The sequence below is a fragment of the Neolamprologus brichardi genome, chromosome 15, assembly GCF_056152115.1.
Source record: "Neolamprologus brichardi isolate AB-2024 chromosome 15, ASM5615211v1, whole genome shotgun sequence".
Classification (NCBI taxonomy): Eukaryota; Metazoa; Chordata; class Actinopteri; order Cichliformes; family Cichlidae; genus Neolamprologus; species Neolamprologus brichardi.
In genome coordinates, this window is record NC_142118.1 from 32,739,599 (window position 1) to 32,766,879 (window position 27,281).

Genomic DNA, 27,281 nt, shown 5'->3' on the forward strand with positions numbered 1-27,281 from the left:
GCGAGCTCTGTGACCTCAAAGCAAGAAGGATACAGCACACATACTGTTTGTTTGCTGATTTCACATTAGAAGCATAACGCCAAGGACTATAAATATTTAGAAATATTATTTGAGTCCTTAAATGACATGGCAAGAAATGGAAGTTACTTTCTCATCGATGTTGATTGTAATTACTAAGAAAACCTAAAGGCTGTTTTTCCCTTTATCTGCAGTAGTGTGGGTTGTGAGGTGACCAAGCATTTCTAAGTAGCTGGCAATCACAGTAGAAAATAGGGTTTCTGATCCATCTGGCAGGAGAGCAGCGATAGCTCAGCGATTGAGCTCTTGAGATGAGTAAAGCGACGCTCGTCCGTGTGCATACAGTGCCCGCTGATTCAGTCGTGGTACAGCAGGTCAGGGAAATGAATGCAGGAGCACTTGATAAACCTCAAAGAATTACCGAACCATCCTCTCGAGCACAGACTTGTATCTTTGCCTTTGTACTGACCTCGAGCTGAAGCACGTCCTGTTTCATTTATTTTACCACCCTTGGCAGTGGTAGAGTAGAAGAAAAATTGCATGTCTCCGTTGTCGTTTTCATCTTTTATGCTATCAAAAAAAAAGAAACTGTCAGATGGCGCACACACCTGTGCCAACAGTTTCTAAACATGCTGTTATGTCACTGCATGACCATGCAACTTTTTTTGTTTTTACATTTAGGAGCCAATCTGTTATGCCAGTTTAATAGCTCAGGCTAATAACTCTCTCATACAGAGAGATTAGAAATGATGGTAACAGCTTCCAAAATAATGTGGTCCATTATGACTTGCAACATTCCTCTCCCAAGAATTATTGGATGGGACTGAGACGATGATGCCACCATTTAATTAATAAGGAACTTCTTTCAAAACAAGTCATGCCATTTGACCTTCGCTTCACTTGAGATCAGCTGAGTTTTTTCTCGAGTTCCCAATGCTGTATTGGGATGGCTTTATTTTGGATGCTGTGGCTTTGGATATCACGCAATTTGAAAAAATTAAGAAGGAAATCACATAAACCATTTGATTGGGAAATTATTTAATCCCTATGCAAAGTCTAGCCTTGTTTTTACAGACTGTTCCCCACTAAAATAATCTGAAGTTGACGGTTTGAATTGTCACCCTACTATGTGGCCATGTTGCCACATAGTAATCAGTGCCTCCACCAGCTTGTACGTGGAAACACTAAAGTGTTTCCAGGCCAGCCAAGAGATATTATCTCTCTTGTGTGCTCTGGGTCTGACCCTGGGCCTCCTCCTGATGAGACATGGCCGGAACACCTCACCGAGGAGGCATGCTAGTCAGATACCCGTACCACCTCAACTGGTTCCCTTCGATGTGGAGGAGCAGTGGCTCTACTCTGAGCCCCTCCCGGATGGCCAAACTCCTCACCCTATCTATAAGGGAGAGGCCAGCCACCCTTTGGAGGAAGCTCATTTTAGCCACTTGTATGCGTGAACCCATAGGTGAGAGTAGGGATGTAGATCGACTGTTTTTACGCTCAGCTCTCTCTTCACCACGATTCGCAGAGGGGATCTGAACCTGAGTGGTGTTCTGAATTGAAAATTAAATACATATAAATAAACAATGATTTTGCAGCTCTCACACAGAGAGAAAACAATACAAAAGATGTTATAAAAAAATCGAGACTATCTGTATTGGGTTGTTACTGTGAGCTGTAGCAGCTGTATATTTAAATGAAGTTATTTTGGAGACACTTGCCTTCTGCTTTCCTTTTAGCAGCTGTAACCTTCCTCTTTCACTCTTTGCCACTTCACACAGAAATAATCTGTCTAAATAATACATCTGTAATATCTGTAATTGTTTTAGTTTGACCGGTAATATGAGAAGCATAGACTACAGATCAGTTCTAGGAGCAAAACAGGAGGCGGTAAGCATAATGACTGTGATTCATCACAGCGATGCAGATCTGTTGGTGTGTTGAGTCAAGGGGAATCACTGTGCTGATTAGTCAGACAAAGCAGAACGGGATGATTTTCTTCTTCCTGTTTTAAGCTGGAAGGTCTGGACTTCTGGCTGCAGACAGTAGTCCCCCTGCCACTCATAATGTTATGTTAATCATTTTTGTGCTATTGCCAAATTAACAGTGATGCATCCGTTTAATTGTCAGAAACTAAAGAGACCGTGGAGCAGACAATGAGTAGCCCCCAGCTCACATCTGGTGTGCTCGGTTTTCTTTTTGTCTTGTAAAAATCAGATATGTAATAGAAAATATGAAGAAACAAAAGTTTCAGAGTTATGTCATCAGAAGTAAAACATGGAAAGGTTTAAAAAAAAAAGTAAAACATTATCAAAATGGTTTGCAATCTGTTCATTTCGGGTTATTGTCTGGCTATTGTACAGAAGCAATATGAAGCTGAAGACTTATTGCAATTATTAATTGGTTTTCCTAATCCAACTTAATGTCTCCTCCACAAGCGTCTGTGTTGTAGGAGGTCTGGGATATTTGCTTTGCGTGGCCAGCAATCAAACTCTTTGCCTTGGGAGATTTTTATTGTTTGATTAAAGTAATAATTTGTGTTTTCATTTATTGCAAACAGAATTAAAGCTGCATTGGAAGACTTGTGTGTTGAAATACACCCACATAAATGGCCTAAATCACAAGCTGTTAAAAAAGAAGGCTGGTTGAGGGGCTGTTGATCAGATGTTATTTAATTCCTGTTTGGCATAAGGAAATCTCTTTTATACACAGAAAGAAACTATGAAGCTGAAGAGCGCAAAACTACAAATAACATGCACTCTGTTATGTGTATACCTTGTCCTGACCAAGCTGCTGAGAGAATTACAACAATGGCTGAGCTTTTTTGCAAGAAAGAAATAAATTAACACGTACATACAGACTGTCTCTTAGTTCTAGCAGGGGGTCAGTAAACATCTCTCGCTGTCTTCTTGATTTATTGCCAACCAGTGATAGCAATATTGAGAATAATAATATATATGTCTTTTTTATGACTTTTTTATGATTTTACTTAACAATAATTGCCCTCCCATAAGCACAGCAGCAGTTGATCTTTAGCATGCTCACACTGATTGTAACCTATGACCATCAGGTTAGGGTAGGTCTGTAATCAACTCTTTCATCTTATAGGATTTTTCACAGTCGCAGGCCTCTTGAAGGGTTTTCTTTTCTCTAATTTACACTCTCAGGTTTTCAGGAGGAACACTGCGCACACACTTGACTGTAATCCCCATGACAGACTAACACTGTCAGACAGCCGAACACACGGAGCCTGCACAAAAAAAGCTTTTTAAAGCTCCTTTGTCAGCCACAAAGGAGGGCAGATAGAAGAAAATCTTCACCTTATTTTCAGTTCAATTTATCCATCCTAGATTGCCGCACATTAAATAGTGGCAAAAGCAAGAAAAACTGCTTAACTGGAGTGGCAACAGCTGGTATTTTGAAGCCATGATGAAACATCCACGATGGCAGCTGGTGTCGTGGTGATGCTCTTTGTTGAGGAGCAGCTGCAGAAAGCTCTTGTTACCACTGAGAGCTGAGCTGTGTCAAAAACGTGCATTGCTCAAGAGAGGGATTTATTCATTCCAAGTTAGAAACTGCTCTTTAGAAGAACAACAGGCTGCATACAGAACATTACAATGCACCAGAGGCACGTTTTCTGGTGACATTAATGTGATAGTCATGCACGGTGAATAATAAATGAAGTGGCCTGCTGAACAGTATTTAGTGTTGATTCTGATGTTTGCATTTTCTAAAGAATGGCAGCAGGTGAGTCTGTAAAAAGTAAGTGATTCTACACCTGTTAGCTTTACTGCTACATGTTTGGTCTGAGCGTAGATGTTTGTTGACATTAGCGAATGTCAGTTTGCTTAGGTGGCCTCTGCTTCATATTTCAGCTCCCGCAGTTACTGGCTATACCATTCTCCTGTTAGCTTTACTGTATGCCATTATTATTGATAAGGCAACCATAGCCACAGGGATTTGTCCGTCTTGATTTAATTTGTTTGTAAGAGAAGTGCTTGCGACACCCTAGCGTCTTCACTTCTACCTGTACTTACCTACAGGCTATAGCGGTGGTTCCCAAACTTTTTTGCTGGGCCCCCCTTGTTTTACAAGAAAAATGTTCGCACCCCCCGCGTGCACGCACGCACGCACACATCCTCCAACCACACACACCCATATTTTGCTCCATTGCGGTTTATTTCACACCTCAAACATTTAGTAAACAATTAAGAAAATACAAGCAATCTGCAATAAATTGCAGGTAGTAAGAAAATAAACTACTAACTCTTTTATGCTACGTCCGCACCTACACGAGTATTTTTGAACATGCAGCTGTTTCGTCCACACGTAAACGGCGTTTCGAATCACCGAAAACTGAGATTTTTTAAAACTCCTTTTTTGCGTTTACGTGTCAACGAGGAATACAGAGTTCGTCATGCAACGTCAAAGGTATGTGCCTTTGTTCACGTCACGCTGTGCGCCACGTTATTGTTTACATGAGATGAATTGCAGAATGGCAGATAGAGACAAAATACTATAAAGTATAGTATAGTATGTATATCTCCAAAATGTCAGGAGTAGTTACAAGAAGTGTTTGTGAACTAAAAATCAAGAATGTGGGATACTGTTTGTCTGTGATTTGAACAGCCCAGCGCTGCTCCCGACAAAGGGAAAACCAATTCTGCAGGGGAGACCTACCTCGGCACCTGTGCAGGTGAAACCAAAGGGAAGATATGCTTCACCATATTTTCTAGTCTTTGGCTTAGAATGAAGTTGGCTTAGAAACATATTCAGCTATGCTTCATCTCCTGCTTTGCGTTTCTGTAGGCGCCCGTGCTAGCAGTGTCCAAGCGTTTTGTCCTTCCCCCCCCCCCCCCCCCCCTTTTCATCCCGCGCCCCCCCTGCCATGGCTCTGCGCCCCCCCTAGTCGGCGGGCCCCACACTTTGGGAAGGTCTGGGCTATAGTATGTCTCAAGTACTTTGTTTGGTCTAACTGACAGTATATGTGTTACATAAGGATTATGGAGGCAGATGAAAATGTTATTCTCCATCCAGTTACATTTTGTTTCTTAGGAGTGTTACATTGTTTCTTGTTGTTCACACACTTTGCATTTTCCAGAAAATAACTACATCAAATTTGAAAGGAAATCCTGCCAGTGCAGCACAAGCAGACACATCGCTGGGTGGGTTTTACATATGAGATTCCCCACGTATCACTGAGTTATCAGGATATGGATTCAAAGCTTAATTTGTTTACTTCTTAGAGCTCCCAAGTAAATCATTCTTTAGCAGTCCCACGCTTGCACTGTGTCCCACTCATTTCTATGCTACTTTCTGTTGTAATTGTGGCAAGCTTTCTAGGATTCAATACTATGTAACATTTACCTGGATTTACCTGTCATCATTCACTGGGTGCTAAATCATTTTAAATGGCAATATGACGATTGCAGGTTGAGCTACATTTCTTTATATTGTGCTTCCAGGGAGCTAGACTTCTCATTTTTTAAAGTGTCCTTTAGCAGAGTTCTCCAGGATTTCTGAAGGTCTTTCTACCATTACACCTGCCCATTTTCAGATCATTGGCTTTATTGTTTAAGTTACTTAATACTGACCTATGAATCATTAAAAAAGCACCTGACTCAAGCAATGAACCAGTGTTGTGTCTACACATAACAGGCAACTTAGCAACATGCCAAAGATAACTCAGTTTGACAGGCATTTTTTCCACCAATGAGCTGATTCCCAAAAAGCTGTTAGTCAAAGACTTGGCATATCTCATACCTAAAAGACTATCTACAGCATGTTCAGATACTGGAAAATAGAATCCTTAAGAAACAAGACCAGGACCTGAAATTCACCCGCCCCTTCAGTTGATCGACTACTGTTCATGAAAGCCTTATCAGAAATGGTCTCAATGAAAGTTTGGCTGCCAAGGCACAATTTTTAAAGAGGATCTTGTTACAATTGATGTAATTATGAATGCAGAAAAGTACTGTCAGATTTAGATCCATATGGAAAGCATCTGATTATCACTGGCTTAATGATGCCAAATACACTCTTAATGCAGTAAAAGCATACTTGAAAAGAAAAACACACAATTGAGCACTATCAGTCATGGATTGGCCTCCCCAGAGCCCGGGCCTCAACATTAACGTAGCAGTGTGGGATCATCTTGAAAGAACACGTAATAAAGACAGCCAATGTCCAGAGAGGAACTTTGTAAGTACTCCACAAAACCTGGAGGACTGTTCCTGAAGAAATTTCAAGAAAGCTTGCCTTATTCCTTATATAGTGTATTCTCTTTATGTTTGCACATGTTTAATAAACCCATTTCCTATTTTTCTTGCCAAATATGAAGAAATGTGTTGTCATTTTTCCTCTCACCATCACAAACCAAAGTGTTTTCACTTTACTTCTCATGTTGTTGGATTGTATCTCAAAACCAGATGAGTTCATTCTTATTAACAATTTATGGATTAAATGGTTCCAGGCACAGCAGATAGGCACAAACTCTGGAAGAAGATGTATGAATATTTGGTCTTTTTAATGCAGTTTTACAGTTAGTACAGTTTGGTAAATGCTACTAAATGCTAAAGTTTTGTCACTCCCTTGCAATTACAAAGGACATACTTAGGAGGAAACAAAGTGCTGGGGAGTGGGACATCAGCTCATGCAGTCAACCTTTCTCCAGTGTCTTTGATTATTTGCTGCGTTATTAACTTTAAATATCGCAATTAACCAATAAGGTCAGTGTAGATACCTTTTTCCATTACTTTTACAGGTGTGACATAAAGAAAAATGGTACCCTGGGCCTCCAAATATCATGATATTTATTTACTTTCATGGGAGACAAATGGTCTCCCAAACAACCAAGAACCCCTGATGATATTGCTCTCAAAGGCTCTTCATCCAGAAGAAAAGTTTGACCTTCTGTTTGAGACATTATCAATGAGCTGCCCCATTTTGGAAAAGGTTTACTCGTCCGTGATTTGTTTTGGATCAGCTCTCCCTCCCTGTGGAGTCTCATGAATGGATGCTTAACCTTTACAGCAGTTTATTTGCTGTAGAGAGCATATATTACTGTTCACAAAAGAGAATCCTGGCACTGGAAAAATGTCACACATGACTGAAAAAGTGAATCAGACAAATGGGATAAACACATGAAAGATTCTGCCTCAGTAATTTATTGTGCAGTGAGCTGAATATTCCTGTTGGGAAGTACATTGCCACCTTCTGTTCTCAGTCTTGACAGGTACTGCCACACATACTGAAGAAGCTCAGATAAAGCGAAGATTAATTAATTTTGACGATATTAATATCTTTGGAGATTTTCAGAGAGCCGTTGTTTTCCGTTGAAGATTTTCCATTTTAACTGGAAGGTTGACGACATGTCAGACCGTTCTCGCTGCTGCCGATGAACAAACACATTGTGCGCATGAAGCAGTATAATGGTAACAGAAGCAGATTGGACATGTGTAAATTAACACTCCTCAGCTTTAGTAACACATTCTGGTGCTACTTTCCAGTGTTGAAACAAGCTTTTGTTTTTGTGATGAAAATTCACCTATTCTCAAGTTTTTGTCAGCATTAAAAAAGAGTTTTATGGTCTAAACAAAATGAGCCGTACATAAAAAATAGAGATTTGCACAGTGAACTTTAGGTAGCACAGGACAAACAGTTTTTTAAAAAAATACTGTAGACTGTAGGGAAATGTTTAAAAGACAGCTAAAGACACTGGAAACATGAATCATGAATGCTTTATGTACGGTCAGGGAGGAGACAGTTGAGCCTGTGCTGATATAATTAACCCCACAAGATGATGTTCCAAACTCTGAAAAAGCCAAATGCATTGCTTACTTGGTTAGCAAAGCTGTTTTGAGTTTTTCTAAGGCTCGCCAGGGTTCTTAACATGATACATACTTCCACTGAATCAGTTTCTGAATAGACATTTAATAAATAACGTGACCGTGTGCAATGATTTTGCATTCTTTAAAATGATTGTTCAAATATCAGGGCAAGGGCTGCAACTACTCACAATTTATTGTCTTCAAAGCAACTTTGGCACATCAAGATAGAACAGCAATCAGGTGGAGTCAATCTGTTGTCAGTGTGGAGTTGATTGGGGTCAATCTGGCAGTTTAATGCAATCTGTTTATTCATTAGCTGTGATATATCAGCGCAAATCTGTTGCCATCTACACGCAGATTAATTCTAATTAAACTGAAAGTCATATAAACTACTTACATTCAATGTCCAGCCAGTACCTCGTAGATTCGAAACAGAAATTCAGTGACATATTTGTTGTTGGACGGCAATTTAACAACCTTGCTTTTATAAGGAAATAAAAATGTAATACAACCAGTCGACTCCCCTTGTGCAAAGACATGCGTCACCAGAGCAGAGTGACTCAGATTTATTTTAACTTGTTGGCAATCTGTTTGTGTTTGCACTGTGATTGTTTCCAAGCTTTATCAATCAGTTTGACAGGCCGAGTCAGATCATGAATGTTTGCAGACAGGTTGTCTCCTGCTGTGCAATCACCTTCTGATTGAAAGTGGTTGCCACAACTACTTGCAGTGTGTCTCTGACAGTAAATAATTTAATGTAATGACCATGCAACCACTTAGTTTCTTAGTCGTGAGGAAGTTACTGTCTAATTTTCATTCTTGTTCGTCTGAGACATGAAACAAGGCAAGTGAGCTCAAGCATAGTGCTGCCCAATTTGATACCTCTGCTCATTTTCCACAGAGCCTGCTTTTGTGTCAGACCGAGCAATGAATTTGTGAACATTTTAACAAAGTGTTCAGTGCAGGATGTCCTTGTTCTTTTGGAGGCCTTGCCTGTCTGTTCTCACCAGGTGAAATGTGTTTTGTGGAGTTGTCTAAGTTGCCAGTAAGCTGAGTGTGACTGCAAAGCTACCAGAGGGCTTTTGAGATTGCAGTTAGTGGGATGACGACGCTACAAATACAGAGTTGATCCTGTCAGCGAGTCAAGGAAAAGCCAAAAAGAGGCTTAATAAGAGAGATAGGTCAAAGGAAACACACCAAACTATTAGCTTACTAAGGCAACAGAGAATCACTTTTACAAGTTGCCTAGTTTAGCTGAAAAAAAGAATAATTATTTTTACACTATTAACACTGCTCTTGTAGAGCAGAGCTGCTGACAGGCTGACAGACCACAAGTGTCATTTCATTTCTTTACAATAATATCTGACTTTGACATAGATCACACTTTGCTTAACAGGAACAAACATACATTACAATGAAGTAAACAGAAGGGAACATACTGATACTGTTCTGGCCATGGTCAACTTATAAGGATGACACTTAACACAGTTTTTGTGTATTTCTCACAGACGTGGGTGCCAAAAAAAACTTTCAAACTCTTCTACCAACTCGTTAGAGATCACAACTCAACTTCTCTCTCTTCAATTTGTTGTAAAAACCCACATCCAGGCAGTGCGTCGTCCTCAGAGCCACTGTGAGTGCTGACATTTGTCCGTTGGTGGATTCTTATAAATACAAAGCAGTAGCAATTTCTTATAAAAACAAGGCAATATTTGCAGAACAAACTACGTGCCATGTGGGCTGTTTTCCTTGTTTACTGCCTTTGCTCTGAACTTTGCCTTCAGCAGCAGATTAAATCTTAAATTCCCTCAGCTGTTTATTTCTCTTCACTCCAAACCTTTTATAAGGTGATTTCTCAAGAAATCCTCTTGAAATCTCCTGAAGGCTTGTCAGTAAGAAACCGCGACAATATCAAGATAAACTCTAACTATATTAATATGTGATATCATCTTAGTAGTTGGTTGACTTGAACTTTGATTATTTTTTATACCTAAATCATTTTTGGATTTGAAGTGCTAAACTACACCATCTCTTTGGCCGTAGGCCCAACTGTGTCCAAGGTCACTGAGTGTAGGTAAAGCTAGGGCTGCTCAATTAATCGAATTTTAATCCCGATTACTATCTGGGCTTTCAACGATCATTAAAAATGACTGAGCCGATTATTAGCCCCTCCCTCGTGCTTTACTCTCGCCCTGCTCCGTGTGGCAAATCGAGCGCATCTCTCTGCATTTCGAACACGTGTCACAACAATTAAGAGCAGCGGTCTCCAACCTTTTTTGCGCCACGGACCGGTTTATGCCTGACAATATTTTCATGGACCGGCCTTTAAGGTGTCGCGGATAAATACAACAAAATAAAACTAGTACCGGTACCGAAAAAAAGAAAATTTATTCATAACACACGTGAAAAGACCCAGGAAAACCGAGTAAACGATAAAAACGATAACAAAATAACGCTGAAAACCGATAAAAACCCTGAAAACCATACATTTCACACCTGAGCCTCAACTCTCGCGGCCCAGTACCAAACGACTCACGGACCGGTACCGGTCCGAGGCCCGGAGGTTGGGGACCGCTGATTAAGAGGACCCGAGGGAAGCTCGGAAAGCTAAGCAGAAGTTATTTGGAGAGGAGAGTGACTGCTGTTGGTTGAGTGGTTCAGTGGTGTGGAAACATTATGGGTTCGCGGAGTCAGACGTGGATCAAGTAGACCTAGTGTGTAAACTTTGCTACAGTGTAGTAGCTGCACCACAGAGCAACACTGCAAAGTTCACTAAACATAGATGTTTACATTTTTCATTTATTTTTTATATTGCAAACATTTGCACTGTTATCAGTATTTGCACACTATTTTATATTATTTTTTGACAATCTTTAAAGTCATTATTCAATACATTGTTATTGTTAAATAAATATCGTCAAATAATCGAGATCTCAATTTCAGTGAAAATAATCGTGATTATCATTTTTGCCATAATTGAGCAGCCCTAGGTAAAGCCTTAGATGACGAGATGTTTAATAACAAGACAGCGCTTGCCTTTGAGGAGCTCCCGGTTGCCTAGGAGATGCAGCAGACCCTGACAGACAGTTGGATGGGATGCCGTGTGATCAAGGATGCGATGACTGAGTCTGTCATCAACACAGTCACCTGGTCGGTACAAAAGTGAGAAAATCCTATGCTAAAAAGGCTCTGACTGTTTGTGTGAAATAACCCGATGTGGTGTAGAACTGTTGTGTTTTGTTGCTTTGGTGGTTTTGCTTTGTATAGCCTCGACTTTTAGGAACTCGTGGAATTTATTGAACCTTGTACCGGCGCATAAAAGCAGTGCTGAAACGCTGACAACAAGGTTGTGCTTTGAAAAGACAGGCAGCCACCTTCATAAGTGAGAGTCATACCATGGTGTTGAACATTATGATATAAGAATTACTGTCATTCAAATCAGAGATCAGAGAAGCTTATGTTATTGCAAGGCATCTGTCACTCTTCACTTTTCTTCTTACTCCAATTTTAGTGAAAGATCACTTACTTGTGCTGGATATAACTAGCCTCCTTGACTTTGTAGTGGATGTTAATTCTCATTACTTTGTGCAGTGAAGCCAACCAGTGGCAACAGAACTTGTACAATCCTCTTTGTACTTCGTACATTACAAATATGTGAATTGTGATGGATTGTGAGCTGGATACGTTACTATGTCATTGATGTTCTGGTTTTATTACATTAGCATAATTGCATCAGTGTCAGATTGGCGCTCTTATTGTTAGATCCTAGATAGAGACTGGAATTGGGCGATTACCAGCGTGCATGGCCCAGTCTGGTAATTGACCAGTCAGTCCAGTCTGTGCACAACATGCACACAGTGGTGCAATCAAATAGTTGCACGCACACTTTTAGCTTGTGGCTGTGGTTGTTAGCGAGTTCTTCACTGTGAGTGAGGAAGCTTGCCAAAGTAACCCGTGGCGCAACCACCAGGAAGACGCTCAGAACAACAAACCTAATGAGACTTGCTTCACCCTCACTCAGCTGAAGAAGCCCAGTAAGAAGAAGGTATCAAAGGAAAAGTGGCTAAAGCTAAGCTAGTCAAAGGTCAGCCACCTTATGAGCAGTGAAAATATCAAAGCAGCTATGATGAAAGTCATTACAATGAATGAAAAAGCAGAGAGATCTATGTCCTGTTATCTTGTGTACTTGGAAAATGATGTAACTGACATTTGTTTTGTTATGCAAATCTGACGTAAGGAAAAATGTGTTGGGTAAAGGTGGCTGTGCAGCACCTCAGTTCATTATGTGTACCTCTTTCAGAGATGTCCAACTGAGAGAAGATGCTGTAACTTAATACAGTTTCGGGAAAGAGTAAAGTTGAATTTCTGTTATCATGAAGATGACAGAAAATATAATTTTTGCCCTGCCCAGTACAGAGCCATAGCACCAAAATCTGGAAATAAATCTTACGATGATCATAGTGGCCCTGACTGAAATTGTTGTATAGTTGTATTGAGTGATTTTGTGCTGATCGACTTCTTGTTCAATATATAATATTGTCTGTATTTGCATTTGTTGTCATGAATGTCATTATGCTTTACTCTGGCTAACTCTGAGGGTTGGCTAAGTCTCATGTTGCTTTGTAAAGTATTGGAAATAGAAATACTGTAAGATCAACATGTTTGAATTTTACATAAAAGATCCTCAGAGGACAGTCAGCTATTATTAGGAAATACTCAAAGTAGTATAATCGTTTAATTAGCGCTTCCTAAAATTAAGCATTTATTGTTGGTATTTTATAATCTTTAGTAACATAATTGCCTGTCAGCACTAAACACTGGCTACAAAATATGATGAATGAGTCATTTGGAATGAACAGCAGTCTTAAGCAGCATAAACTGAGAAACCATTAATCCTAAAGATTAAATTGAAACATTGTCACAACGTGGTCTGAGACAATTGTCTCTCTCACACAGGTTGCTGGCTTTGATCTCAACTTGTGGCTTTTTCCAGAGAAATTTCTCCAGACTGAGCCTCTGCATATTCCTGGCAATATAATTCTTATTGAATTATATCACCGATGATTATAGCACAATAAAGATACACTAAACTGCTAAACCACTGGGCTGCTATGGAAAAAGAGCAGTGATTACACACACTTAATGCAACATAAGATGATGTTTCATCATTATGTTAAATTCTATGATCTAATCACAGCCTGATGATCTGTAATTTGTATTACACAACCAGAGCCAACGACTAAGCCATCATACAAACAAATGGCTGCAAGCCTCATGGTGAAATTTGTTAGGCAGCCACTGAACATACTGTTTTCACATCTGTGTGGAAAAATGTCCAAGTGAACACCAATGACCGGGCCAATGACCGGCCAGACGATGGCCTCATCTGCCATTGTGAGGTATGTGCGACAGGATGTTGGGCACCTAAATGATGCTGATTGTAAAAAACTTAATGTTGATTATGATCAAAAGTGCTACTGGACCACATGAGCCAGGTCTTCAGTTCCTTTCCTGTCACTGTAAACAGTACGCAATGTTTAGATACCGTATTTTTCGGACCATAAATCGCACCAGATTATAAGGTGCATTAAGCAAAACAAAACAATCAGATAAGTCAGACTTTACTCAACTCATTCTTCTTGCTTCCTCCACTTCCGTACCATTGATTCATTAATGTTGAATTCTCTTACAGCTCTATTCCCATGTTGTTGCAGTATACTAATGACTGACACCGTATTGTGGATGGATTATCTCAGGTGTTCTCCTGACTGATGTTTGGTCTGTTTACAGCATCATGCCATGCGATTGCATTTGTCCCAAACCATCAGGAACCCTCACGTTAACTTTTATCAAGTGGAAAAAAGTTTGCATTCATCTTCCAGCTTCACTGTGTTTATGTTATGCTAACATAGCTGTGTCACTAGCGATCACGTAGCACATCATTATATACCAGCTAGCCCAACTTCAGTAACCCTACAAAAGTCACTGCTGTTTAATTTTCTGTCTTCATTTATGTTGGAAGTGATAGCAGAGCTGTACGTTTAAATTTTTTCAGAAATCTCTCAGTCAGAACATGGTGTATCATGTTTAGGAAACATGTTTGGAAACTAGCGAGCTAACTTCCTGCTAACTTCTAACTCTGTTAAACTTAATAAATTCTGTTTTCATGGATGCCTGGCTGTTAAACTTAATTGTTACACCTGGTAAAGCAGCAACACAGATCATTTTATTAAAGATGAAAGAATTTAGACAGTTTTAACTCTCAGTGATCCCGCAGTGTTCGTTTGACTTTGGGACCTGAAGCGGCGTTTGGACCTGAGCTTGATGCGTACTTTGAATTAGAACTGTACTTGGTCTCCGACTGATGATGTATCACAAGTCCACAGGAACGCAAGTACACACAAGTACGCATATTGAGACATGTCCCTGGATTACTCCGCGAGGCTCATGACTACGGTAGCCATAATGCTCAGACAATCTATGAAGCGGTGCGGCTTTGTAGCTTAAGTCGTACTAAAACATTTTTGACAGATTTTTGAGCGCGGTGTACCACATAAAGGTCAGTAAGCACAACCAGATTTCATACATAAGGCGCACTGACGATTTTTGAGAAAATTAAAGGATTTTAAGTTATTACTTATAGTCCGAAAAATACAACAAGTGTTACACTGAAACTTGAGCCCATCTTCATACCGTGGCAGCTTGGCATCCTCTTCACAGTCGATAAAGATTTTCACCACACAAAGTGGGTCACTTCTTTACAACACGGGCCATCAAGAGCGTTGTTTAAAAGGCAGGCTGCCCTAGCACACTGCTATCACTGTGTGCTATCACAATGCACATTGAGTATGTTTAATTTTTAAGTGCAGAACTGAGATTTTAATACACTTAAGTTTAGTTTTTTTTATGACTGTGTAAGTACAGACTGGTGAGATTACCAATCATGGCCCCTGACCAATAAAAATATTTCTTTGCACTTCATTTGTTATTAGTGTTATTCTTGTTGCTGTTACTAACTTAAGTGTTAACCTGAACGCCTGCCAAACACCACTTGAGAAGTGCAAATATATAATCGTCTTTAGAGTGGGCATTCATTTCTTTAAGCGTCTGAGTAGAAACACAACTCTTTCCTCTTCACCTTGCCTTTTTTCTTTATGTATGAATATATTATGAAGGTTTATCATTTTCACTTGGAAATACTGTGAAAGACTGTGGGTTTTTCTGCATTCAAGAAGAGGAGTTATTGTATGTGTGTTTCAGCCGCAGTTTGTAGTATGTATAATTCAGTGTTCCAGCTTTTATGGCTTCGTTTTATCCTGCACTTTTTCGAGGTGTCCTATCTTTGCTTTTGCTCACTAATAAATGTTCAGATGTGCTTCATTTCTTAAATGCCAACCAGTGATGAAATTCTGCCCTGCAGCAAACATGAATAGTTAATATGTAGATAAATCTTCACAGTGAAAAGGCTGAATTTGATGGTTAGGCTGAATAATTCAATTTCTTTGTGTTAGCAACTGCGAGACATTGAAATCAAGTTATTCTTCATTACCAGTTACAAAATAATCTTTTCTCCTTGATGGAGTGAAGTATTATTTATTCAGCCTTCATCCCTTTCAGTTTGTCAAGTTCCTGCTCCATCTCTTGTCAGTCACCTTGATGAACTATCATCTGTCATAATGCTGCCTACACACATAGTACTGTTATTTAGTTTGAGCTTCATGTGCCACCCATCTGAGCAGAATCACTGCAAAGTGCATGCATCCTTTTTTATCCCAGAAGGAAAAAAAGATGATGCACATTAATGGAAAAACAAACAAACACAAAGACAAGAATTTGTCTCAAGAAACTCATCTGCACTTAATGCGCTTTGAAAAACCTTTAAGGCAAAGAAGTTGAATAATTTGAATACTGAGAACTACATAAAAACTACAGTGATGGATTTGACACCCATCAAATAAATGATGCTAGAATTTGGTAATGGGATAAAGTTTTTTTTTGTTGCTGTCACATGTCAGTGCTGGAGAAATGGACACTGAAGTGCATACAATACTGTTACACATCCGCATATCTTTATATTTTGTTTCTAAGAAACATGACTTTCTTCTTTCTTTTGTTGTGTGTGTGGTCTTGAGCAATAGTTCTCCAGACTTTCTGAAGGTCTTCGGGCATTTGCTGCTTTTTTGCTCATTCTTAGCACAGTCTGACTTATGAGTAATTCAAGCATACCTCAGGGATAAAAAGGAAAGAAGGAAGGTGAAGAAGTGGCAGGCCTAAGTAAGTAAGGCCTCTGCAGCAGGCGAACAGTCTGAAAGTCATGTTATTAAGATATCCAGAAAAGACTGAAGCAGTGTGTGATCTTGACAGAGAGAACGTAACAAAAGGCAGCCAACATTTGAAGGAGCTTTGACTCTCCTTCAAAAGCCTGGAGAACTATTCCTATAAACTACCTAAGGCAATTATAAGAAAGTCAATACCAAGCTTGTAGAATTGTGCAGACTCGGTTGTTGCATTATGTACTGTATTTCAATGTATGTTGGCATGTTTCAATAAATCACTGCACCCGTTTCCTTGTAAAATATAGAGCAGCAGGGCTCGTAAAATTTCAAAATCCCTGGTAGCCCTTCGGGCAGGGACTCTTCAGCTTTTGGTAGCCCAAAATAAAGAGGCTCAAGACTTCTGAACATTCGTATTAAGAGACAGAGACTGTGTCAGCATGTGAACCTACAGAGTGAACAGGGATTCAGCTGTATTTATAAAACGGCATTACGTGTAATGGCCCTGTATTAATCAGCTCTTAACACACAGAGAAAATGACCAGTAAACAATAGACAACATAACATGTACTGGCTGGTCTATTTCCTATGACTTTAACTGAAACCAGCTAACAGTTTCATTTTACATTACTGATGGAACAACACGGTTACAGAGATTAATGCAGGAGGCTAACATGACTTAGCTAGCACACAAACGTTACTAGCGTTACTTTTGTGAAGGATTATTTTGCCTGTTACCGGTTTGGCTGAGCCGCCACTGTCACCTACTGGCGAAACTAAATATCGCCCTAACATCACATCAGGTGGGAGCAAATGAGCTTTTTGCTCTGTGTTATGATGCAAACACATCTGAGACTTGTTCTTAATGCTCAAAATACTCAGGGTGCCACACAATTACTTGGGGAAGTGGATTGATGGAGACTTGGCCATAACTTGGCCTCAACGAGACAATTTTAGGTCTCACTGTACAGCTCTTCTTTTATGCTGAACACATTAACCCCTTAAAGCCGGCATAACTATTTTTAAATCCCTGTAGAACCGGAACCACGTAAGCTAGCACAATAATTTTTTTTGCATATGAAACCGGAGGAGTTGTACTTACATCTTATGCCATCAGCTTGTCCTAAGTCACGGTTTCCTTCCACATATGGCTTTGCAAAAACTGCATAAAAAGCACTTGCAGCAACAAAAACATAATTTTTCAGAAACATGCTTTGCCGATCCGATCAGCTGTTCATAACACTTCCTACGCTGGAATAGACATCAGCGCGAACTATCGCATGTCCGCCATTACCTGCGTGGAACCGGAAGTGACGTCATTTCGCGGAAAATGTAGGGTTGTTTGTTTTTTTTTTTTTTTACCTTCGGGGCCTTATAAGCCTATACTGGTGTTTTTAAAAGTCATGTTTGACTTCATGCTTTTCTGAATAGTTTCTGGGATGCTTGGAACTCAAATTGCACTGCTGGAAATAGTTTATTTTTATGCACTTGTTTTGTTTTTGGGTTTTTTGCAAAATTGCATTATAATATTTATTTTTGTTTTTCCTGCAGGACATAAAAATTGGTGTATCTCAAAAATAAAACTATGAAGATGCTCAAAATACATTTCCTGTTGTTGGAAACTATTTTGTACAACTTTTTTGTATTTACAGTTTTGAGGGATAAACTTCTGAAATTTATGTAACTAGAAATTTATGTAAAAAACAAAACAAAAACGAGTTTATTGCACTTTTTTGCAATTTATGTAGTTATTATGGACTTAATGCATACATATTATTAATATTTGGGCTATAACGGTTGTATTGATGTATAACAACTTGAAATGCTCTCAGAAATGGCACTATAGCATGTAAAAATATAAAGATAAGCTCTGGCGGACTTGGTTCTATGGTAGGTCTTAAAGGGTTAATCCAGCAACCCACTGCACACATGTTGTCACAGTCTTGCTTTTCTAACACAATCCTGTCTCGTATCCCAGCTCTCAAGGGTATGAAAGGTGGGGTAAACCCTGAATAGGCTGCTAGTCCATCACAGGGGTAACACAGACAAAAAATACCTCTATTCATGCTTTGAATTAAAATCACCAGTTAGCTTAACAAGTATGTTATAGACTGATGGGTGAAGCTAGAGAACATGTAAACACATAGGAAGAAGATGGTTTTGAACCCAGAACCTTCTTGCTGTGAGGCAGCAGTACTAACCACTGCATCACTGTTTTTTGTTTTTTTTATGTGTCTAACAAATCCGTTTTGGTTCTTACAGATACTCGTTGGACTTGTTGTGACTTTGTATTTACAACCAAATCTCCACCAACTGTGAAAGCGTGGATCTGTCACTGTCTTCACACCACAAATGTGATTTTGCTTACATGCATATCTGCTGAGAAAACAGATTAATGAGAAAGTAGTCTCTTTTTATTAAAAACATACAGTAAGTAGCCTTGGGAGGTGCTGCGAGCTCATAGAGGGAGTATTTTCTTAAATAAAAATATACTCCAATTGTCTAGTTAGGTTATGTAGTTAGGTTGTGTCCATCGTTTTTATGATTAAAGATCCTTGACTGGGTATGTGATGCACTTATGTATACTGGAGCTTAATTGATAAAGCAACATGCGTGCTGTCTGTTCCAAGGCTTTTCAGGTGCTGAAACCCAGTTTGTTTGTGTGTTTTTAAAATGAATTCATGTGTCTGTGTGCATGCATGTCTATGTCAGTGTGTGTGTGTGTGTGCGTGTGTTTTCTGCTGTCAGCCGTGTGTTTGCATGTGTTTGAGCTGGTGTTGCTGGTGGGAGGAGTATGGTTATATGACTCAGTCTAATAAATAGTTCCACATATCCTGGCATTAGTCACTTAAAGAAAAGCCACGGGATTCATCTCCTTGTCTTTTCTCCCCATTGACTCATAATGGTAGCCGTATGACTGAGTCGGCCCACACAGTCTACAGGTTTTTAAATTACCTTTCAGCCAAACCTTCACTTAGTCACAACTGTATCGGTAGACTGTGTTGGTAAATGATGTGGGCCATTTCCAGGGCTAAAAGGATCAAAGTGAATTGGGGTTTGCATTATGTTGCTTTAAAGAAAATGGCAAATAAATGATCCAGAGCTCAGTAGCTACAGCTCAAAACCTTGCAGAATAAACTGACATTTCATAATGCTGAGTTTGTGCATGTGTGTGTGTGTGTGTATTCATGGGCATTTGTGTCCTTGTGTTTGTGCGTGGGCGCCATCTGCTGGTCACATTTAACAGCACTTCATACAACAGCTGTGTTTTTGTTCATGAGCTCATTGCAGTGACCTCTTGCACTCCCTCCTGAGTTAAATCAGTACTTTGGCAGGCAGCCCCTCAAACTCAAGAGCCCTTCTCCGTCCTTTAATGCATCATTAAAATGGATGCAGAGGCAAAGAGACATTATGGCAGTGGGGATAATTGTGGCTGGATTTTCTGTGAAGGTATTAATCCCATTTAGATGCATTACGGTGCAGTCACAAAAACAGTAACTGTAGGTTTAAGTATTACTCACATACTTTAACTCCAGCCATCGTGGCACTGTAGCTTAAATAGCTCAAAGGTTTGCTGTCATTGTCACTCCATCTGTGCAGGTCTCATGTTTTTATGATGAAACAGATGAAAAGAAAGAAAGAAAAACCCTTTCCACAAAACCCCAGAAACTAATAGTGTTGCATAAAGACTTTGTGGTTCCACTGTTTGATTGACAAGCAATCTGTGATGATTGCAGTGCAGAACCAGCACAGCACTGAACACTTTACATTTGAATAGAGAATCAAACATATGAGTTTGGCTTAATTTGAACTGTTTAACTACTGGGTGAAGCTCCTAATAATGTTTGAGATTCTTCATGTGATTTGCAGTTCCCTTTTCTTGATCTGTTTTTTAATGTGTGGGCTGTAACTCTAGAAAGATGTGTACTGATCAGTGATAAATATGGCAACGATCCCTGACTGCCTGAATGCGAACTTGTCATTTAGATGTTTAATAGATTGGGGCCGTGTATTAACTTAAGCACGACTAAAGCACATGCAGCATGTATTTACAGGATGCTCGTTATCGAGGGGAATGTTTAGGCACAAGCAGTACAGTTCAGTTTTGTTTTGGGCAGCGGAGGGTTGGGTCACTGGCTGTCTGGGGGTCAGAGATGAAACTCGAGCTGATCTCTGTTTTTCCATCACCCCTCAGCCCCAGTGGGAAACGCTACTCAGTCAAGATACCAGTAAAAGTTTAAGTGACATTTCCAGGATTCTCGTTATCTTTTATCTCAAGCAGGCTCTGCTTTTAGACACAGTGTCGCCTCCACCCACCCCCACTACCCCACCCCAACGACCATCATAGTGAAAATCTACCCAGACTGTGGCCTCTTGACACTGCACAGCTCTGGCATGTGTCTACACAGTCAGAGCTGTAATCACTGTCTAATATTTCGGTACTGATGAGTTGAGGAAGGAAGCCGACGTTAAACGGTTCACTCCTCTGTGAAGTGTGTGCCGGACGCAGCTAGTTCACCCGAGGTACAAGCTAACAACGTTATAATTCAGGCCTGGCCATATTTAGGCAGAGCTCAGTGCTATGTAAACAGAGCTTACTGCCGAGGGGAGGGCACACTCCTGCACTCGTGTCCACGTCCGTCAACAGGGCTTTTAGGTGGCTCCATAGAGAAAAGCCATGAAGCCGTAGCGCAAAAGTGGCTGTGAAGCACTTAGAGCCAACTACGAGCGGCTCCGAATCTGAGCTGCATCATCACAAGACGAGCTAGAGAGCCGTTTACCTAATTCACTTGATAAATGCTGCTGTGCTGAGATGGATGACTTGGACTCCCTGTCAGGGGTTAGAAGGTCGCACCAGAGAGCAGCGTAAGAGGAACATTTTGTTAAACTCCTACACGACAGCATGAGTGAAGCCCTATTGGAAAGCTCAGGGGAGGCTGGCTCCTTCCCACTCAGCAGTCCTCAACCCATCAAGCTGAAGCCGCAGTCACCATCCGGCTCGCCTTATGGATCTCCCAGGATGTCCCCCGGTGACTCTCCTCGGAACTCCCCCCGCCACTCGCCGTTGCTGTTCCGCAAGCTCCTCATGAACCGTAACATTGCCCTGCAGCGCCGCTTCACCTTGGCGTACACACCCAGGTAGAGTCAATGACATGGATCTAAGTACTGTCGTTAGCTTATGTGGAAAGTCATGTGCAGTGTTGGGAAGGTTACTTTTAAAATGTATTCCATTACAGAATACAGAATACATGCCCCAAAATGTATTCTGTAACGTATTCTGTTACGTTACTCAATGAGAGTAACGTATTCTGAATACTTTGGATTACTTAATATATTATCATGCTGTTTACAACTACATGAATGTACTATTGCTGTGATTTATTACTGTTACTGAAGGTCCGCGGCTCCGAACCGTAGTAAAGGGACCTCTGGCTAATACGTCGGGTTCTGTGTCGGCTCGTAGCCGAAAACTAGCTTTACTTTGTTGTCTGGGTCAACTTTGCTAGCGAGAGACAGAGAGAGGCGTTGAAAGGCTGCTCCAACAGAACTTATTGTTTTTGGAGGAAAACACGAACACGGTGTACAGTCGAGTCTTAATAGCTTACTTACAACTGGGCTCGTCAGGCTCTCTTCTTGGCTGCAGTGGTTATTATTATATTTACATGCTTCCAGCTCCCGTTTTTGCTCGATGACAGCTCGTACTTTTCCTTTTTCTCCCTCCCTCGCTCACAGACACATAACGTGTATGGCAGTCCATTCTCCCTGCAGCACGGACTACACTGCCTATGATGCTACATTCTTTAGAGCTATACCTGTAGCATTCTGCCTGTTAGCTTAGCACAACAACAACAACAGGCGCTCTCTCACCCAGGAAACACGCAGAGAGAGAGCGTCACCCTGTAACCATGGCAACCGTAACGCTGCCGCATGGAACAACAGAACGTAGCTGTCACACAAAACCCAAACAGGCCTGACCCGCCACAATATGAAACAGGGAAGTACCGCCGTGTAATCCATTTATTTCAACAAAGTAACTGTATTCTAAATACCACCTTTTTAAACGGTAACTGTAACGGAATACAGTTACTCATATTTTGTATTTTAAATACGTAACGGCGGTACATGTATTCCGTTACTCCCCAACACTGGTCATGTGTAAGGGGTGGCTCAGGAGGTAGAGTAGGTTGTCTGCTAATCGATCCCTCGCCGCTTCAATCTGATACTGAAGCCCGGGTTGCTCCTGATGCGTTCATCGAAGTGTGGCTGTTAGGTAGAAAGCACTAAGACATAGTGGGGTGAATGGGTGAAGGAGACATGTTGTATAAGTTCTTTATAGGTACAACTTTCAGTTGTACGTTGATAAGATAATCAGAAGGTTGGGATTCAGAGGTCATCTTCTCTGAACTCTGCTGAACTCTAATAAACTATAGGCCCAGTGTTTGTTCAGCAGCTGTGAGGTAACATTGCAGAGGCTGCTTTTTCACGTCATCACGGTATGTGTCATGGGTTGGCAGTAGCAAAAAAGCCTCAATGTCTGATAAGAAGGTAACTGTGGGAAATCACAGTTTTGTTGACGTCGGGACCGGTGTCATCTCAAAGGACCTTATTGTTAAGGCAATAAAAGAGAGGGTTTTGTTTCGTGCCCAAGGTGTTCAGCAATCCTGGCGGAGCCAGAGATGAGAAAGGTTTCCTATACCACCAGATGCGGGGTTTCTGTGTAGCAGAGACAAAGCTAAAGTCTGGAGGGATTCGGGGGGGCTCACCACAGTAAACACAAAGATGACGCTTACTGCTGCACCATCACTTTGTCAGTCCTTGTGACTGAAAACAGGCAGCCTGTGTCCTGCTTTTTGTTTTTACGTTAGAAAAGATGGAGCTGAGTAAATCTTGTTCAAGCTATGACAGAGCCTAAATGTTCAAAGTTTGATGGATGAAGCTGTTTAAATAACAGAGTGATATATGAAGGCATTTGCTGATTTTTTTTCCAAAGAGAACCTCACTATGGTAGTTTAAGAAAAAAAATAGCAGCAGTGCCGGGTAGTGACGTATTTAGATTTTCCACGGACGTAATCATGACCAGTAGGTCAATTGAGGAAACTCTGAGAAAGCTGTGAAAATTACCCTGGAGTCTAAAGCCCTCATTTTTCTCTCATGTATGTAAACACTCCAGGAAAAAACTATTTTCGGGTCACGGAGATGCAAGTTTACAAGCGTAGAAGTGTTTTTTAGCATTAAAATCAGTTATATCTAGTAAATAACTGATGTTTTTATCTCTTTTGTAGAGCAGTCACAGTGTTGGACGCTGAGCAGAGTTTTAACAGGGGAAGATCATTTTATACGACTTTCTTAACAAGGTTGTCTCTGCCGTCACCACCCTCATGTGACTGCAGGCTGTTTACAGCAATATTGGTGGTTTCTTCTTGTGGTTTTCATTTTCACCCTTGTTATTGTCAATTTTGCACACAAACGGCATCAGAGCTGCCTGGACATGACCACAGATTCCATACACACCTTTCTTAATTTATTCAGTGGTGATAAATGCTGTCTTATGCTTGAGTTTAAAACATAGCATCAAAAAAAGCTGCAATTCACGCACAAATATTTAAATTTGTAAAATATGCCATAGTCAAAGATAAATTTGACAAAGATAATATGTTGTGTAATGATCCCACGTTAGCATTAAGATGCCAGATTATATAAAGCAACCAACCTTTAAGTTGTCATGGTACTAAAAATTATAATCGTGCTCTCAATAAATACACATTTCACCAATCAGTTTAATTAGAGGCTGCAAATTGATGTCATACTGAAGAGAAAGCTCCCACACGCACCACGAACCATTTAGTCGAAAGTTAAACTGTCTTTATCAGATAAACATGAAACCTGGGTGCTTTTGCGCCCCCCCCCCCCCCCCCCCCCCCCACGGTGGCCCTTCCCGGTCTCCAAACCCCCTGACTGTTTGCCTCCCGGGCAGCCTGCCTGTGACTATGTAGAGGAAGCAGCCTGTAAACACGTTGCTTGTACCTACGTCATCTGTCGTGACATTTTACTGATGTCATTTGATGCCTGCCCGTGTAATGTTTAAACATCCTATTGTTTTAAACTGTGAGCCTCCCCGCCACCCCACCCTGTCAAGTGTGCAGCGTAAATAAAATATGAACCACACCGAGCAGAAACTAAAACCCAAACAAGACTGCAAAAGAAGGACGAGGACAAAAGTGCAGCTTTAAGCCATTTAAAATTCAGAGTATTTCAATCAATTCCTTCTAGTTAAAATGCTTTGGAGGAAGTGGTGAGTTTAATTATTTGTCTAACCTTTTCCTTATCATTTTTTTGACAGATTAAAGGAAAGGTAGTTACAAGAAATAAGGATAACAAGAGTCACAGCAGGGTGGTTGTGATGACAAAAATAAGCCCACAGGCAATCAGGAAGACGACCTTTATTGCTTATTTAAATATTTAACTGCAAAAAAAAAAATAGCATTAAGGACATATATTCATTAGTATTATAAAGCCCATGCACTGTCAGGTACCTTTCAGTAGGATTTAAATGAGCCAGATCATTTTTACTGTTTCTTTGTCTTCATTACATCCTGTTTGGTTTATTTGGTCTGTTTTAACTTATGAGCCTCTTTACATACATGCGCTAACAACAAGATAAATGATCTATCAGCACAACGCCCTATTTTAGTTTGCAGTTCATGTAGTGCTTAGGGAAGTGGTTGTGGTGTCTTTGGTTGTTGCCGTGCAACAAGTGTCCGTCAGTCTGAAAGTGAATTGGCATGTCAGTATCTGCATGGGTTTTGCCCTGACAGCTCTCAAAGGCCAGTCCCCGCTGCTGTTAGCAGTGTGGAAATAAAGCCAGGAACGTGTGACTTATGCATCCATATATCTTATTTAATTACACTGGCGTGCAATTTATATCACTTATCACTGCCATTGATAAGTTAGTCAGAAAACACACAATTGATGTTCAAAATTTTAGCCTGTTTCGCAATGACTGCAAACGATGAAAAGGATCCTGCAGTCTGCATGCAAGATGTGCAACAAATTCCCCTGATCAATAACTTGAATTTTTTATGTGACTCCATCAGTCTCTCAGATCACTGTGGAGGAACTGTGTTTTATACCTTTGCGTCAGGTATCTTTAAGGTCCTGCCACAGCATTTCAGTCAGCTTGCGTTCTGGACTTTGACCGGGCCATCGCATTACCTTCTTTCTTTTTCAGCCATTCTGTTGTAAATTTGATGCTTTGCTTGGGATCATTGTCCATTACATGATGCTGTCATGATGCTGTCAGCTTTAGCTGACAGATGGCCTCGTATTTGACTCTAGAATACTTTTGCTATATAGGAGAGTTCATCGTCAACTCAATGACCGCAACATGTTCAGGTCCCGTGGCTACAAAAGCAGCCTAAGTTGTCACCCCTCCACCACCATACTTGACAGCTTTCTCCAAAGACTGCTCCAGAAGTCTGGTTTGTTCAGAGGCAATTGTGAAAACCCAAACTGTGCTGCCATGTTCTTTCTCCTGGCAACCTTTACAAATAAGCCACACTTCATTTAGTCCACTTTTTTTCTAATGGTGCTAATATGCTACCTGAGACCTATAGAGTCTGAGATTGTACTAATCTTCTGTCTGATTGCATTGTGCAGTCTGACCTTGGGGTGAATTTGATGGGACATCCACTCCTGCAAAAACGTTTGCATTTATGACGTCTCGACCCAGCATCGCTTACGATCAGTTGAATTTGTTTAGCAGCACCTGTTGAATAACAGGGTGTACTCGGTTTCCACAGCACTGCAAAGACTGGATTTCTCTATTTTTTCATTCCATAAATCAAACAATTGATTGATTGAGCAAAAACAATAACCTGCAGACGAATCTGTTAGGTGCGGCCCTTCTTTGATTGTCTTTGAATCTGAAACTTGCCGGTGATAAAAACTGCACAAGTTGAAACTCAGAGCTTTCTCCCTATGGTTAGTTTATCCAATTTTTTGCCGTAAATCCTAACATGTGTTTTGTCAGGCCCACCCAGCCCCCGTTACCACCCTGCCCAGCACCAACTCTAACAATAACCTCTATAATTATGTAGCTGCAGGGCAACAGAAGGAGGGTATTGGGTCAGGCAGCATGTTGATCTCACGTGTCAACGAAGGCTGCGTCAAGCTAGCTCTGCCAGACACAAAAACACCCGCCAGCCACACAGTCGAGTCAGATCTCCCTTTAACAAGTTGGGACACACCGAAATGTTGTGCAGCCCTGTAACTCTCTAAATGTGGGAGCATTTTCTCTCTTTGAGATTTTTCTTTGGGAAGCTGCAAGTGTGGCTCGAAACGCAACCAGTTTGTAACTTGAACATCTTGACATTGGATATCCTGTACTAGACAGATTGGAGCTCGTGGTGGTCTGTCCTCAGCTCCCACAGCGACCTCGGGGGATTCCTCCAGTGTTTGCACTGCCAAAGGAAGAGGTCAAACCCTCACTGACGCTACCCTGCAGCGTCACTGCTCTCAGAAGTGGCTCAACCCTTCCCCTTTTCTGCGAACAGTGAGTGAGTGCCTGACAGAGAAGTAGAGAAACACTACTTTCAAAATTTTCAGACTTCTCTACAGACGCCTGTTTTCTCTCTGTTTTGGAGTTGTACTACTGAAAACCCCTTCAGGAATGCTGTCAGTGTCATGTCTGGGATTAGTTTGGGTATTTACAACAACAAATCAATGAGAATGGACAGACAACTGTGGAAAATCCTTCAATTCAGTTGAGTCTACAGTTACAACAGCTGCATGTGTGCTTCTTGCTTGTGGAGACTAATTGAATATCACACTCCTGTCTGCCTTGTTGGGGCTTGCCTGAAACCTCGGCGCAGAAACTCTGCAGCATTCCACGATTTCTCTTCCCGCATCCCGAGGAACAGAAGATTGGGCAGATCTGCTCTCTATCTGATCCTTTCCATTTTCTTTTTGCCTCTCACCTGGAATCTTCATGTTTTTTGGTTTATCGGCGCGCAAAACCTCATGGAGCCGATCCAGATACCCCCGGAGGTTTACGGGAGAAAAATAACAAAACTGTGAAGAACTGTTGTAAGAGGCTCAGATCAGATGTGCAGTTTATTTTCATTACAGCCCAAAGTGTCTCATATGAGTCAGGCGCTCGAGG

The 27,281-nt window shown here is 40.8% G+C and overlaps 1 protein-coding gene across 2 annotated transcripts in view; it reads left to right on the plus strand.

The window, feature by feature from the left end:
- Positions 1-27,281, plus strand: part of LOC102782515 (3',5'-cyclic-AMP phosphodiesterase 4C-like) — an 83,166-nt gene that overhangs the window by 12,286 nt on the left and 43,599 nt on the right. Inside the window, exon 1 of one of the 2 annotated variants that reach the window (XM_087852717.1) lies at positions 20,796-21,259. The exons of the other annotated variant lie outside the window; for it this stretch is intronic. Coding sequence (XP_087708843.1) covers positions 21,024-21,259 — 236 coding nt within the window. The 5' untranslated portion in view covers positions 20,796-21,023. Of the gene's footprint in view, positions 1-20,795; positions 21,260-27,281 lie in introns of those variants that run through there. 2 annotated transcript variants of the gene reach the window in all.